Source organism: Plecotus auritus (assembly GCF_963455305.1).
Source record: "Plecotus auritus genome assembly, chromosome: 2".
Taxonomy (NCBI): Eukaryota; Metazoa; Chordata; class Mammalia; order Chiroptera; family Vespertilionidae; genus Plecotus; species Plecotus auritus.
This window is the reverse complement of record NC_137771.1, coordinates 170,105,547-170,121,434: the sequence shown is the minus strand read 5'-3', so window position 1 is coordinate 170,121,434 and position 15,888 is coordinate 170,105,547. Positions and strand designations below refer to the sequence as shown.

Here is a 15,888-nt window from a genome sequence, read left to right as displayed (position 1 = left end):
AATAAAGGCGGGGGGAAAAGAGTGGCAATCAGTAGGATACTGGTGAGCCTAATGGTGGGTGTTTGAAAGAACTATGAGGGTAGAAAAGAGATCTTGGGAGACTAAGAGAATAGAGGTAAGGGAGTAGGGACAAGAAACATGGTTTTACTTCTTCAAAAAATTGGAAGGGAACATACATCAAGAGGTTTTGTTTGTTTCTTTGTCTTTTAAAGATTGTTCTCTCAGCATGTTTACAGGCTGAGAGAAAAGAGCCAGTTGAGAGGGAGACAGATAAAATGTAGGTGAGGGAATAATAGCCAAAGACTGGGGGAAGGTGGGGCAGAGGTTCAGAGAGGGGATAGAAGTAGGGAATGGGACAAAGGAATGATAGCTGGGGTAATGTGGGGCAGAAAAGGAGGGGCAAAGGTAAGGAATTCAAATAAAAACTTAAAATTAAGTCACATTCACCTTTGGGGGATTCTAGGGTACAAAAACACTACTTTGAAAACTAATAAAGGGGAAAAATATTTTAAGGTGAAAATGAAGAGGTAAGGAGATGCTTCATATAGTAGCCACACAGGGTATTAGGATATACTATTAAAATGTTTGTAATAATTAGAAAATATTCACTTTTAATCTAAGTGAAAGATACAAAATTATAAAATAGATATGATTCATATACATGTATATGTGTGTTAAGTATATGTTTGTGTGTGTATCTATGTACTATACAGAGAAATTTTGGGGGATGGTTTTATTTTCTTCTTTATACATTTTCCCCCAATTCGTTAACAATAAACATAGAAACAGGAAAAACATTTTTGTTTCTTTTGAAAGCAAGCAAGCACTGCATCTTAGCATAGATATTATACCATTAAATAAGAAACGCCCATTGACCTTTAATAGGTTTGTAATTTCTTTAACAAATCTATGGGGAAAACAGAACTCAAGGAATAAAAGCAAGTTGATTACTTCTGCTTGACAGTAACCATTAGAAACAATATTAGAATCAGAGTGTCTTGGAATGTTTGTTCTGAAGTGGTCGTTGAGCCTACGTAGTCTAAAACCTTCATCTTGCAGAACAGGAAGATCCAAGAAGGTAAAGTAAAACCCATCCAAAGTCACAAAGGTAGTTATGGCAGATGGGACCCAGGATCCTGACTTCTACACCAGCATTTCTACTGCTGTATCAGAATACTCTTTTTTCCCCCCAATGCACCACATGCAAATTATTTCTAGGTTGGCATCAGCCTAATTAATATGTTTGTTTCAAGGTTGACCCTTAAAGGAGCACAGGTAATATAAACCCAGTGTGATAAAAGCTTAATATGCACGAATGAAGTGCCAATTCACTAAAAACTTATTAACATCTCTAAACTCAGAACAAAGTTAGCAAATGAGTGAAAATAATCTAATTTACACATTACTGTGAACACCAAATCAAATTTACCAACTTAAAAGAAAAATGTGCTCATCCTAAACTTCCCCAGTCTGGACTTAGATACCAAAGAAAAAACTTCAGTGCTATGTACTTTAATAAATCCCTAGTTATCACCCTAAGAGGTTGATATTAATCTAAAAGAAACAAACCTGTGCTGAATTTTCAAACAACATTAACAATATACACGAATGTTAATTCATGTGGGTTCTCAAATTTGAGTGTGTCTCAGGCACCAAGTTACATGCTAGAAGATAAATGTGGCAATTATTTTTAGCACATTCAAAAGAGTATTTACAATTCATGGCCTTAAAGAAGTAAACTTTAAATTAACAGTGATATATTGCTCACGCTCAGAAAATACATTATATATTGTCAGCTAGATGTGAAAATATGATTCCCAACAAAATCCTTTGCCTATTTTAGGAACCTCAACTACTGATGAGTATATGTGGAATATGTTAGGTGGGTTATGGCAGGACAAAGATCTAGAAACAATGCTAAGGGAACAACACAACCTGGCGTCCCTAGTTTGCTGGTAGCTAAAAATCCCATATGGACAAATTTACAGTCCCCTGGATCAAGAGAAAGAAATATTGTTGGAGTAAATTTAGTCTAGGACAACAGTGAAAAAGAGAGAATTCTGTATCAAACATCAGAAAGACACACCTTCAAGGGTACAAGCATCCAGAGTCCCCAAATTATAAATGATCTACTAATAAAAAAAGGCCACTCTTACCTTGTCCCTAACTATAATTTACCCCATGCTTATTTCACACACCACCACCATAACTTTAAGAAACTGTTTGAAACAAAAAACCTTGAAACTTCTAGGGAAACTGTATATTCTAAGACAGAGCCAGGAAACTACAAAAATGGAAAAAATGCTTAGGATCTCCTTATCCCTCACAAAAATGTTTACCTTTACTCTGCCTAAAACTTTCATTACTTGAAAATCTACCTATTAAGTTTGCTTAACAAAAGTTGTCTTTTTTCCTGCTTATATAACACGTGCTAATAAATATTTATGTTTATTATTTAAAATCTGAATAATATATTCATATGGTTAAAAAATAAAAATAACATATAAGAAGGTATATATTGTGAAGATTCTCATTTACACTCTGCTTCCCATTTGTCCAGTTCCCATCACATTTATTAGTTTCTTATCTTTCCAGAGTTTCTTTATGTAAATTAATGTACATTAAATATATTGTTATTTTCTTAGGCCACCTTTGGTGGGAGTAGTTGGGGACTGATAGGTGCAAGGTCAGAGAACCTAGTCTGTCTCTCACTGGCTTTCTCAAAATGATTACTGTTCTCAGAGGACACAGAATTGTACATCTGACCTTGAAACATGAATCAGATTCCTGAACCTGTGCTCCACTCTGACTGGGGCTCTGTGGTCCCACCTGGCCTGTGTGAATGGGAAGCCTCAGCCCCTGCATGAAAAGAGAAAGCCTGATCCACTGTTTTCCAGGAGCTGGCTCAGTGCAATAGATTGTATGTATATACTTCACTTGCTAAGCAGCGCCACATCAAAGGAAACATCAAAGCCTGGAGAATGCTCCCCCTTTTCCAGTCTTTGTTTTAATGGTGGTATGTGTGTGTGTGGAGCAGGGGGGGGGGGGTGTAAATTAATAGACTTTTGTCTTTAGAGCAGTTTTAGAAACTTAAGCAATAGAGTGCTGATATATCTGCTCTTTCCCCTGCTCAGTTTTCTCTGTTATCAACATCTTGCATTAATGTGGTCTGGTTGTTACAACTGATGAGCCAACAGTGACGTTATTATTAACTAAAGTCCATAGTTTATGTTAGGGTCCACTCTATGTGTAGTACATTCTATGGGTTTTGAGAAATGTATAATGACTTAACCACCACTAAGTAACATACAGAATTGTTTAACTGCTCTAAAAATCCCATGCTCCAATTATTCAACCGTTCTCCCTCCTTCCAAAGCCCTGGCAACCACTAATCTTTTTACTTACTGTCTCTACAGGTTTGCCTCTTCCAAAATGTCATACAGTTAGAACATATCCAATATAATAAAAGCCCAGCGACCGAAATGGCAGAACGACCAGAGACCATAACGACTGTGGCCCCTTGCTCAGGCTGGCCCCACCCTCCAGAGGGGACCTCCCCCCCGCCCTGATCAGGGGCATGGCCGGCCTGCAAACCACCCGCAGCCCCTCGCCCTAGCTGGCCCCGCCTCCCAGTGGGGACCTCCCACCCCAATTGGGGGTGTGGCCAGCTTCCAAACTGCCTGTGGCCCCTCAACCTGGCTGGCCCTACTCCCCAACAGGGACCCCCCCCCAACCCCAGTTGGGGGTGGGGCTGGCCTGCAAACAGCCCATGACCCCTTGCCCTGGCCAGCCCTGTCCCCCAGCAGGGACCCCCACCTGATCCAGGGCCCCCATAGGGTAGGCCAGCTGGCCCCCACTCATGCGCTAGGCCTCTATCCTATACAATAAAAGGGTAATATGCAAATTAACCCTAACGGCAGAACAACCAGAACAACCACTGGACCAATCACTATGAGGCACACTGACCACCTCTTGGTCCCTTTTCCCGGCCAGCAGGCTCCAATCACCTGATAGTGAACAGGGAACCAGGGGTGGGTGGTGGGGGATGCAGGCGGGAACAGCCAATCTCTCGGTCCCTTCCCCTGGCCGTCAGGCACCGATCACCTGATGGCCAACGGGGAACTGGGGGTGGGTGTAGGTGGGGGGCGGGGCCAGCTGTGGGCAGCAGGGGAAGATGGCCCTGATCACAGGCCAGGCCTAGGGACCATACCCACGCATGAATTTCATGCGCCAGGCCTCTAGTAGTATAGTTTTTCAGACTGGCTTCTTTCATTAAGCAATATTACCAGTAAATTTAAGGTTTAGCCATGTCTTTTTTGTGACTTGATAGCTCATTTCTTTTCATTACTGAATAATAGTCCATTGTACTGATTGTCAGTTTGTTTATCCATTCACCTTGTGAAGGATTTCTTAGTTGCTTCTAGTTTTTAGAAATTATGAATAAAGCTGAGATAAACATTCATGTACAGGTTTTTGTGTGAATGTTAAGTTTTCTACTCATTTGGCCAAATATACTGAGGAGCGATTGACTGTTGGATCATATGGTAAGGCTACGTTTAAGCCAAACTGTCTTCCAAAGTGACTGTACCTTTTGCATTCCCATCTGCAATGAAGAGTTCCTATTGTATATATCCTCATCAGCACTTGGTATCGTCAAGTGTCTTTTTTTGGATTTTGCTATTCTAATAGATGTTTAGTGATATCTTAATGTTTTAAATTGCAATTCCTAATGACATATGATGTGAGCATCTTTTCATATACTTTGGTGAGATGTCTGTTTAGTTCTTGTGCTCATTTTTTAATTGGGTTGTTTGCTTTCTTAAGTTTTAAGAGCTCTTTGTATGTTTTGGTAACAAGACTTTTGTCAAATGTGTTCTGCAAATATTTTCTCCTAGTCTGTGGCTTATCTTTTCATTCTCTTAATGTCCTTCATAGAGCAGAATTTTTCCATTAAGTCTAACTTAACAATTTTTCTTTCATAGATTATGCTTTTGGTGTTGTATCTAAAAATTCATCACCAAACTCAAGGTTGCCTAGGGTTTCTTTTTTGTTGTTGTTAATCCTCACCTGAGGATATTTTTCCACTGATTTTTAAGGCGAGTGGAAGAGAGAGGGAAAGACAGACAGAAACATTGATGTGAGAGAAACACATTGATTGGTTGACTCCTGCATGAGCCCTGACCAGGCCAGGCTGGGGAGGAGCCTTGGTATGTGCCCTTAACCGGAATCAAACCCGGGACCCTTTGGCCCGCAGGCCAATGATCTATCTATTGAGCGAAACCGGCTAGGGCAGGGGTGGGCAAACTTTTTGACTTGAGGGCCACAATGGGTTCTTAAACTGGACCGGAGGGCCGGAACAAAAGCATGGATGGAGTGTTTGTGTGAACTAATATAAATTCAAAGTAAAGGAGCGGAGGGGAGAGCAAGAGAACCCTCCGCTCTTTCGGCTCTGCGGGCCGGATAGAACAGCCGAATGGGCCGGATCCGGCCCGCGGGTCGTAGTTTGCCCACGGCTGGGCTAGGGCAAGGTTGCCTAGGTTTTGTATTATATTTTACTAGAGGCCCAGTGCATGAAATTTGTGCATGGGGGTGGAGGGGTCCCTCAGCCTGGCCTGCACCCTCTCCAATCCGGGACCCCTTGGGGGGTGTCCCACTGCCGGCAGGCCTAAACCAGCAGTTGAACATCCTTCTTGCAATCCGGGACTGCTGGTTACTAACCACTCACCTGCCTGCCTGCTTGATCGCCCCTAACCACTCTGCCTGCATGCCTGATCACCCCTAACTGCCTCTGCCTGCCTGCCTGATGCCCCTAATTGCTCCCTTTCCAGCCTGATCGCCCCTAAATGCTCCCCTCTGCCGGCCTGATCACCCCTAACCGCTCTCCCCTGCCGCCCTGATCACTCCTAACCACCTCTGCCTCTGCCCCCATCACTGTGGATTTATCTGGAAGACATCCAGTCTATCCGGTCTAATTAGCATATTATCCTTTTATTAATATAGTTAACTTTTAAGTTCTGTGTTTTACATTTAGGTCTGTGACCCATTTTAAGTTAAATACATAATTCTTAAAATTAAAAATGTTTGGCCCAGCTGGCATAACTCAGTGGTTGAGTGTCAACCTATGAACCAGGAGGTCATGGTTTGATTCCCGGTCAGGGCACATGCCCGGATTGCAGGCTTGATCTCCAATGTGGGGTGTGCAGGAGGCAAACCATCAATGATTCTGTCTCATCATTGATGTTTCTCTCTCTCTCTCCCTCTCTGAAATCAATGAAAATATATTTTTTAAAAATGTTCGCCCCTCTATCAGCTACAGTCATCTGCTGTTTAACTATTGGTAAGTATGAACCATACTTCAAGAAATACTCATCAAATCCACCCCTTTTTCTTCATTTGATGAGCAATAAAACTGAGGACCAGAAAGTAAGGTGAGCTGTTCAAGGTCATAGAGTTAATCAGTAGCTGAGCTGGGGCCAACGCTCTCTCTCTTTCTTCCACAAACAAAAATCAACTCTTCGCACACTTACACTACTGTCCTTTCCACTACATCAAGTTAAAAAAAAAAAAAAAAAGAGAGAGAGAGAGAGAGAGTATCTTATTTATTAGCTTTTTCAGTCAGCAGTCTTCAAACTGCCCTTGTTTCCTTTTGGCAGGTTGACTAAGTGTCTCCAAATTGAACTCCTACTGGAATACAGCTGACCTGGCTAGGGAACAAGGGCAGGAACATCAAGAGACAATATTCAGCAGTCCTGTGCCTAAATGGAAAAGGCTTTACCTGCAGGTTCAGGGTGTTTGGAATTGAAACTGGGAAATCATGAGATGCTCCCCACCCCTCACCCGAGGGCAGCTCAGCCACCTGGAACCTGTGATGTCCTCTACTATTGGTTTCATACAGCTGAGGACATTCAGAGGGTCCTCAGAGTGGTACTCTCTGAGTGTTCCCAAACTAGTAACAATTTTTAAAACAGAATATAAAGTGTGTTGAGTGCGTTTTTATGGGCTTAATAAGGAAAAGGAAAGCTGTATGTTCTGAAATGTGCTAAACTTTAAGAAAAGTTTCAAAAACTTTACAAAAAAGAGTAAGAGAAAAAATAATATACTCTGATAGCCACATTCTCTGAAAGAAACTCTACTAGAAAACAAAATCATTGGCAATATCTGAAAAAATTAGTGGTTTCGCAGGTAGGCACCAAGAAAAAAGGGATAAGAGCAGATAACTAAGTAGGAATACACAGAGGAGAGGCCAAAAACCTGCCCATGAATGCCCTCTTTCTTCTGCTCCTGTCTGTCTACACAGATCCTTCCATGTCCAGCTCACCCCTTCTCCACAAAGCCTCCTTCTCCTATCCCGACTCATACTGACCACTCCCCTCTACTGCTCTCTGTGTACTAGGCACTTGGCAATTATTTGTGGTCTTCTTTGTCTTCCTTATTCAACTCTAGGCCCATGTCATACATATCTTAATGTCCCCAGAGTACCAATAAATAGTGCATCCTGCAGAGTAGATAATAAATATGTGCTAACTGAGACAAAGCATTCAAACTAGAAATCAGTGGTTTGTTTTTTGAAATTAGTGTTTTAGAGAAAGGGGAGAATAAGGCAAGTATAAAGAATACAAAATCTGAGCATACATTGTAAGTTGTACTAATACTCAAATCAATTTGAAGCAATTCTGTAACAAGCAGAATCAATAGACAGAGACATTGCAAAAATAGCACTGTACCTGCAGAAGACTTTCTATGGCATGAAAGCCTCGAATTAAATTCAGAGCTCCACATAAAAGACTAAGGATAAATGCCACAATCCCTGACAGAGTTGCTGGTTCCAATCGCTGGTGAGCTGGAAAAGAAAAGAAATGGTCAGAAATGAACATCAATATCTCATGTCAATACCTAAACTTATGTAAAATGAGATTCATTACTCAATTTACATTGTCAAATATAGATTAATCTTCATTAAAGTATCTAATGCTACATCTTAGTAATTAACTATTTTAAAAAAATGTCTAACAACGTGACAGCTTCATTCCCCTGAACTCAAGTTAAACTAACTTATTTTTCTTTACTTTTTAATGAAGACATCTCACGTGCATTTGGGATATATATTGCTAAGGAGTGCTCACATCTGGCAGTAAATCAGGTAGAAAAAAACCTTACTGCCTAAATATGTCTACCATTCGCAAGCAGTTGCAAAGATTTGCAAAGGTGATTTTACTTAGAAATTCATTGCATAATTTATATTTTTCCTGAAAATTCTAGGAAACATTTTAAAGGACAAACCTAGCTTGCTTTTAAGCAAAGCTCTCCCTTATTTGGGTTCCAGGGCTATAAATACCAGAGGAATGCTCAGCTATATTGTCGATCCTTGAACAACACGAATTTGAACTGCGTGGGTCCACTTACACATGAATTCTTTTGCAATAAATAATACAGTACTTCAAATGTATTTTCTCTTCCTTCTGATTTGCTCAATAACATTTTTTTCTGTAACTTACTTTATTGTAAGAATACAGAAAATATACAAAATATGTGTTAATCGACTGTTTATGTTGTCGGTAAGGTTTTCAGTCAACAGCAGACTATTAGTAGTTAAGTTCTGGCGGAGTCAAAAGTTATACACAGATTTTTGACTGCACAGGGGTTGGCATCCCATGTTGTTCAGGTCAACTGCAACCACCAATCTGAACTCCACAATAAAATGGAGTCTAACCGCTATGAAGTTCCTGGTCTCTGAAGACCACTTGAAGATACAAACGCTAGAACACCAGTTGAAAAAGTGACTAGTTTATCTTTATAAACACATTTCCTTATCTGTCAGGGCTTCAGCAGTGTGAAACATTTTGTTATACAATAGCTTCCCCATTCGTCATCATCTTGCGCTTAACAGAATTAACAATAGATCTAAATGAAAACACAAAACTAAATACAAAATCATATAGATCTCAAATAGGAGACAGATGGAAAGAGAAGACAACAGAACTACATTTAGATCATTTTATTTAAATCACTGAAGTGTAAAAGCCCTAACAAAGAAGTTAATGAGGTGGAACATTGATATAAGGAAGGGCTTAAATCTTTGCAACTTATATTCAGTCATTTCAGTAGAAAAGCTTCCCTAAACAGCTCATAAAAACACAAACCCACATATCACAAGGAAGTATTTATTCCTCAACTGCAGCAGAAAATGCTAATATGGGATAACATTTTCTTAAATTTTTTCTGTACACAGCTTGGTCTCTCAATCAATTTCCTTGAGATTTTGATATGAAAACAAAAAAATTAAATGCCTTTGTAAAGTACTGAGACCAAGTTTTATCAGTAGAGAAAAAATTCTCACAATTTAAAAATCTATCCAACTGGCCTACCATCTACCAATTAGTCATGTTTTGCATCTCTCTCCCATCCCTCCCCACGGCCCCCCTCAGTAATAAGGGAGAACTGGCCTCTAATAAAAAAAAAAAAAAGAAATCCTTAATATGGGTCTCAAGCATAAAGCCACCTGATAACTGACTAGATGATATAAATCACACTTCTGAAGTATACAAAATAAGTTTACCTTATAAAAAAACAAATAATATTCTGTATTATAACTAAAAAAAAAAAAAACCCTCAGCTTTTTATGGTCAAGTAAGGCATAGCCATTATTGAATTGGAAAGTATTATCATTTTAATGTGTTAATCAATATTTATTTAAAAAACAAATATCTATATAAATTAAGTATTTTTTAAGTTTCTAACACTTGCCTCTGGTCTTGGAGCACTCTATATAATGGTAGTATACTATTTATAAATTAATTTTTTCAAAATGACCAGAAATATTTTAAAATAAGTTAATTTAACTTGAGTTCAGGGAAATATTTTTCAAAATGACCAGAAACATGAAAGCAAATGACAAACCTTTAGCAAGGACAAGGCATGCATTATGCTGAAAGATAGGCTGGAGCTGTGCCAAATCACTGTGGGAAAGAAATTCTCAAGCAGAGATTCCCTCCCACCCTACCCACTTCCCAAGAGGAGTGGGAATGGTTATCCAGAGAAAACTTCATCTGCATACAATATGAAGGTGACACTTCTTAGGGATAATTTCTCAGTTTTAACAAACTGAATGAGATATTTAATCACATTTTAATGTATTATATTTTTATGATTTTTTGGTTGTTTCAGTAAACAGAGTTTAGATGCATTATTATTCACAAATGTTTACTTCACAGATCAATTTGGCACCATGATAGTCATCATGAGGAATAGAGTGGATTTGAAACAATAACAAATGAGAGACAACATGAAAAAAAGTTTGCTGAATGCAAAGCATTGTGACTTGGTCAGTTTTTGTTCTGGTTTGTTTTTGCTAATATTATCTTCTGCTACGATGCCCTTTCTTTCATTAGTCTCTTTGGCCCAATAGTGCATTTTCATGACAAAATTATTTTTTTCTCAAAATATAACAAGGATTAATAAAGAGTTTACAGAAGCCAAAACCGGTTTGGCTCAGTGGATAGAGTGTCGACCTGCGGACTGAAGGGTCCCGGGTTCGATTCCGGTCAAGGGCATGTACCTTGGTTGCGGGCACATCCCCAGTGGGAGGTGTGCAGGAGGCAGCTGATCGATGTTTCTCTCTCATCGATGTTTCTAGCTCTCTATCCCTCTCCCTTCCTCACTGTAAAATATCAGTAAAATATATTTTTTAAAAAAAAAAGAGTTTACAGAAGTTCCTAAAGAAGTAAGGGCTGGTGTGGCTCAGCGGTTGAGCATTGACCCATGACCCAAGAGGTCCCTGGTTGGATTCCCAGTCAGGACACATACCAGGGTTGTGGGCTCAATCTCCAGAAGGAGGCGTGCAGGACACAGCCAATTGATGATGTTTCTCTCTCATCGATGTTTCTATCTCTCTATCCCTCCCCCTTCCTCTCTCTCTAAAAATCAATAAAAACTTTTTTTTAAAAGAGGTAATAGTCCCTTGGAACCAAAGGGCTATTGGTTATACTGAATTAACGTATTTATTCAGCACTTTTTGGCACAATTCTGCATAAGATGTGTGTGTTAGAAGGTATGAGAATGAATCTACAATCTGCCCTAACAGCACTTCTCATGTTTTAAAGGGAAGTGGACAGATAAGCATATGAAAAATAATAAGAATTCTCAACTAAAAGGGTTTCAGAATTATGAAGAGGAAAGATAATTAGGGGAAGTTGGTGGTAACACAGAAGTGGTAGAAAACTAGTGAAGATCTCTGAAGATGGATAAAATTTAGACAGGTACAAATGAGAAGAACTGCATTCCATGCGGAGAAAAGAACATGAACATAGAGATGGAAATGAGAGAAGCAAGTAATAACAGCATCTGCTGCTGCTGCTGCTGTTGGTATCAGTGGCTGCTCTCAGAGTGTCGGGCAAGGTGTCAGGCACCAAGCACTTTATACATACAATCTCATTTCATCCTTCCAAGAACTCAATGAACTAAGCACTATAATTATCCTGAACTAAGAGAACAAAGAAATCCTAAATATTTGTGCACCACTTAATAACAAACTTTAAAATACATTGAAAATTAGAGACCTAAGAGGAGAAAGATATGCATTCACAAATATAGTCAGAGATTTCAACACCCCTTTCTCAATAATTGATAGAAGTAAACAAAAAAATCGTCAAGGATATAAAAGACTTAAAGAATATCAACCAACTTGATCTAAATGACATTTATAGAGCACTCCACCCAACAATAGAATACATGTTCTTTTTCAAATGAACACAGAAAATGACTAAGGATAGATCATGTTCTGGGGGAATAAAACAAATCTCAATAAATGTAAAATAATTAAAATTATAAGTTGGTATCTGGCCACAATGGAATTAAACTAGAAAACAATAACAGAAAGATATTTGGAAAATGTCTACATATTTAAAACTATTAAAATAAAATAAAGGTAGACATTTTTTAAAATAACACAATTCTAAATAACCCATGGATCACAAAAGATATCAAAAGTAAAATTTAAAATCATTTTGAACAAAACGAGAGTGAAAATACAATATACCAAAACTTATGAAATATAGCTAAACCAATATTTTATTTTATTTTTTAGTTAATCCTCACCCGAGGATATTTTTCCATTGATTTTTAGAGAGAGTGGAAGGGGGGGAGGGAGAAAGAGAAAGATCGATGTGAGAGAGACACATCAATTGGTTTCCTCCCAACTGGGCCCTGACTAGGGCCAGGATCGAGCCAGCAACCGAAGTACATGCCCTTAACTGGAATCGAACCCAGGACCCTTCAGTTCTTAGGCCGATGTTCTACTCACTGAACAAACTGGCTAGGGGCTAAGGGAGATAAATAGTACTAAATGTCTGGACTAGAAAAGAAGTTCTCAAATAAATGACCTCAAGAATCTATAAAAAGAAGATCAAATTAAACCCTAAGTAAGCAGACCATAGGAAGTAATAAAGATCAGAACATAAATCAATGAAATAGGAAAAAAAAAAAACACAATAAAAAGGTCAATGAAAGGAAAAGCTGGTTCTTTAAGAAAATCAATAAAAATTATAAATTCCAATAAGACTGATCAGAAGAAATATGTAAAAGACAAAAAATTATCAGTATAAAAAATGAGAATGGTAACATCACAATTATTATACAAATATTAAAGGGATTTGAGAATATTAACTTTATGCTAATGAAATGGAAAAAATTCCTTAGATTCCTTAAAAGAAACGAACTACTAAAACTCACTCATGAAGAAACAGATAACTTGAATAACCCTACTTCCATCAAAGAAACTGATTTGTAGTTAAAAAACAAAACAAAACACAAACCTTCCCACAAAAAAAACTAGAGGCTTGAAAGTCTTCACTGTACTAAACATTTAAAGAAGAACTAGGCCCTGGCCAGGTGGCTCAGTTGGTTTGGAGCATTGTCCTGTACACCAAGGGGTTGTAGGTTCAAATCCCAGTCAGAGCACATCCCTAGGTTGTGGGTTCGATCCCTAGATGGGCACGTGTGGGAGGCAACCAATTGATGTTTCTCTCTCTCATCAATGTTTCTTTCTCTCTCTCCCTATTCCTTTCTCTCAAAAAATCAATAAAAGCATATGGAGTAAAAAAATGGAGAAAGAAAAATTCTACAGAAACATTCCCAAACATTGAAAAAGAGGTAATATGTCCCAATTTATTCTATGAGGCCAGCTTTATCCTGAGAGTAAAACTAAACAAAAACATTAGAAAAAAGGAAAACTACAAATCAATTCCCTCATAAACACAGATACAAAATATCTTAACAAAATTTTAGTAGAAATTGGGTCTCACAATATATAAAAAGGATAATGCATCATGACCAAGTGGGTTTTATCACAGAAGTGCTAGGTTGGTTTAATATTTGAAAAGCAAAGTAATTCACCACATATAGCTTTTAAAAAGAAAAATCATATAATCATCTCAGTAAGTGTAGACAAAGCATTTGGCAGAATATAACTTACATTCCTGATAAAAACTACTCATCAATCTGGGAATATAAGGGCATTTTCTCAAAAAAGCATCTATATAAACCCTAAGTTAACATCATAGTTAACTGTGGAATACTGAATGCTTTCCCTGCTAAGATGAGAATCAGGAACAACACAAGGATATCTAATCTTGCCAATTCATTCTTTCAGGATATTTTTGTTAAGCACAGAATTCTACATTTGCAGTTATTTCTTTTATCTTTTAGCAATGGTTCTCAACCTTTCTAATGCCGTGACCCTTTAATACAGTTCCTCATGTTGTGGTGACCCCCAACCATAAAATTATGTAAATATCTGTGTTTTACGATGGTCTTAGGCTCTACAGCAGTGGTTCTCAACCTGTGGGTCACGACCCACAGGTTGAGAACCGCTAGCAGGGTCGCCTAAGACCATCGAAAAACACAGATATTTACATTACGACTCATTAACATTAGCAAAATTACAGTTATGAAGTAGCAACGAAAATAATTTTATGGTTGGGAGTCACCACAACATGAGGAACTGTATTAAAGGTTCGCGGCATTAGAAAGGTTGAGAACCACTGCTTTAGAGGATATGATTAAGTTGTCCTCTGGCTTCCATGGTTTTAATGAGAGGGGAGAAAAGGGAGGAAAGAGAGAGGAAGAAAGAAAGATTAATTCTGATGGTTTGTGTTCATGCAGTTTAATCTCTTCACATGCCTGGTTATTTATGATTATTTGCCAAAGATTCTATTTTCAAAATCTTGTTGTAACTATAATTTGAAGTGTATGAGACTACTTTTTCCAGGAGAACTATTTGCTTCTGCCCGGATCTTTGGAGAACAGCTCAATCCAATTTTAGAGACCAATATGATTCAAAACTAAGGGCAGTCCCGACAAAAGCCTGTCTGCTGCATATTCCCGTCTACCCACATTCCTAAAGTATAAACATCCAAGCTAAACCAAAGTTGGGAGCAGGGGGGAGAGGTTGCTCATGAGATTCACCACCTTGGTGGGCTCTGTCTGCTCTAATCCCAGTCTCCTAGTCTTGAGGCTGTCAGCTGTTCACTCCAGAACTGATAGGATAAAGTTACTCCAAACATTGGGCTCATCTCCCAGGGCCTCTATCTTCCTCGGTATCTTAGTTATCAGTAATTCTTAGTTATCAGTTATCTTGTATCTCCAAAGACTTTAGGAAGATTCTATTTTAGATTAACTTCTACAATATATATTAGACCTATACATTCTATAGAATATATACATTCCACTCAGCTTTTCTACATGTATTTAGTGGGATTGTTGGTCTGAATTAGCTACTCCATCACTGCTCTAAGTAGAAGTCTTCAAAGTACTAGTAATAATCCCTTGTTTATTAGTGATTTTAAAGATTCAAAATTAATCCACATAAAATTCACTCTTTAAAGTGTATAATTCAGAAATTTTCAGTATATTCACAGTTTTGAACCATCATAATGATCTAATTCCACATTTTCATAACCCAAGGAAATCTCATAACCATTAGTATAGTCACTGCCTATTTCCCCTCCACCACTCCAGCTTCCTATCAATCACCAATCTATTTTCTACATCTTTGGATATGCCTATTCTGGACACTTTGTATAAATGAAATTTTAAATGTGTCCTTTAATATCTGGCTTCTTTCACATAGCACAATGTTGTTGTTTTTTATTTATTGTTTAAGGTATTACAAATAGTAGTACATATGTCTCCTTCCCCTCTACCCCCATTGACCTCCCCTGGTCTCCCCTACTCCCCGGTACTTGTCCTCCCCCATCCCAGTGTCTTGTGTCTATTGGTTGTGCTTATATGCATGCATACAAATCCTTTGATTGATCTTTTACCCGCCCCCCCCCCACCCTCCCCTACCTTACCCCTGAAGTTTGACAGTCTGTTCGATGCTTCTTTGCCACTATCTATTTTAGTTCAACAGTTTATAATGTTCTTTATTATCCATAAATGAGTGAGATCATGTGGTATTTATATTTCACTGATTGGCTTATTTCACTTAGCACAGTGCTCTCCAGTTCCATCCATGCTGTTGCAAATGGTAAGAATTTCTTCTTTTTTACAGCAGCATAGTATTGTACCATGTATCAATACTTCATTCCTTTTTTATCTATACTAATAAAAGGGTAATATGCTAATTAGACCAGGAGACCTTCCAGACGTCCTTCCGGACAAAGCCATAGTGGCGGGTCCGAGGCAGAGGCGGTTAGGGGTGATCAGGCCAGGAGGGGAGGGCAGTTGGGGGCAAGCAGGCTGGCAGGGGGGGTCAGTTGGGGGCAATCAGGCTGGCAGGCAGAGTGGTTAGGGGCAATCAAGGAGGCAGGCAGGTGAGCAGTTAGGAGCCAGCGGGATTGGGCCTAAACCAGCAGTCGGACATCCCCCAAGGGGTCCCAGATTGGAGAGGGT

General features: G+C 38.7%; 1 protein-coding gene across 4 annotated transcripts in view; it reads right to left on the bottom strand.

Annotated features, from left to right (window-relative positions):
- Positions 1 to 15,888, bottom strand: part of SEC22A (SEC22 homolog A, vesicle trafficking protein) — a 49,299-nt gene that overhangs the window by 10,271 nt on the left and 23,140 nt on the right. For 3 of the 4 annotated variants that reach the window (XM_080656957.1, XM_080656958.1, XM_080656959.1), the window contains one exon: positions 7,725 to 7,840. In XM_080656957.1, the coding sequence (XP_080513083.1) occupies positions 7,725 to 7,840 (116 nt within the window). Of the gene's footprint in view, positions 1 to 7,719; positions 7,841 to 15,888 lie in introns of all 4 variants that reach the window. The other variant, XM_080656960.1, reaches the window with a different exon arrangement.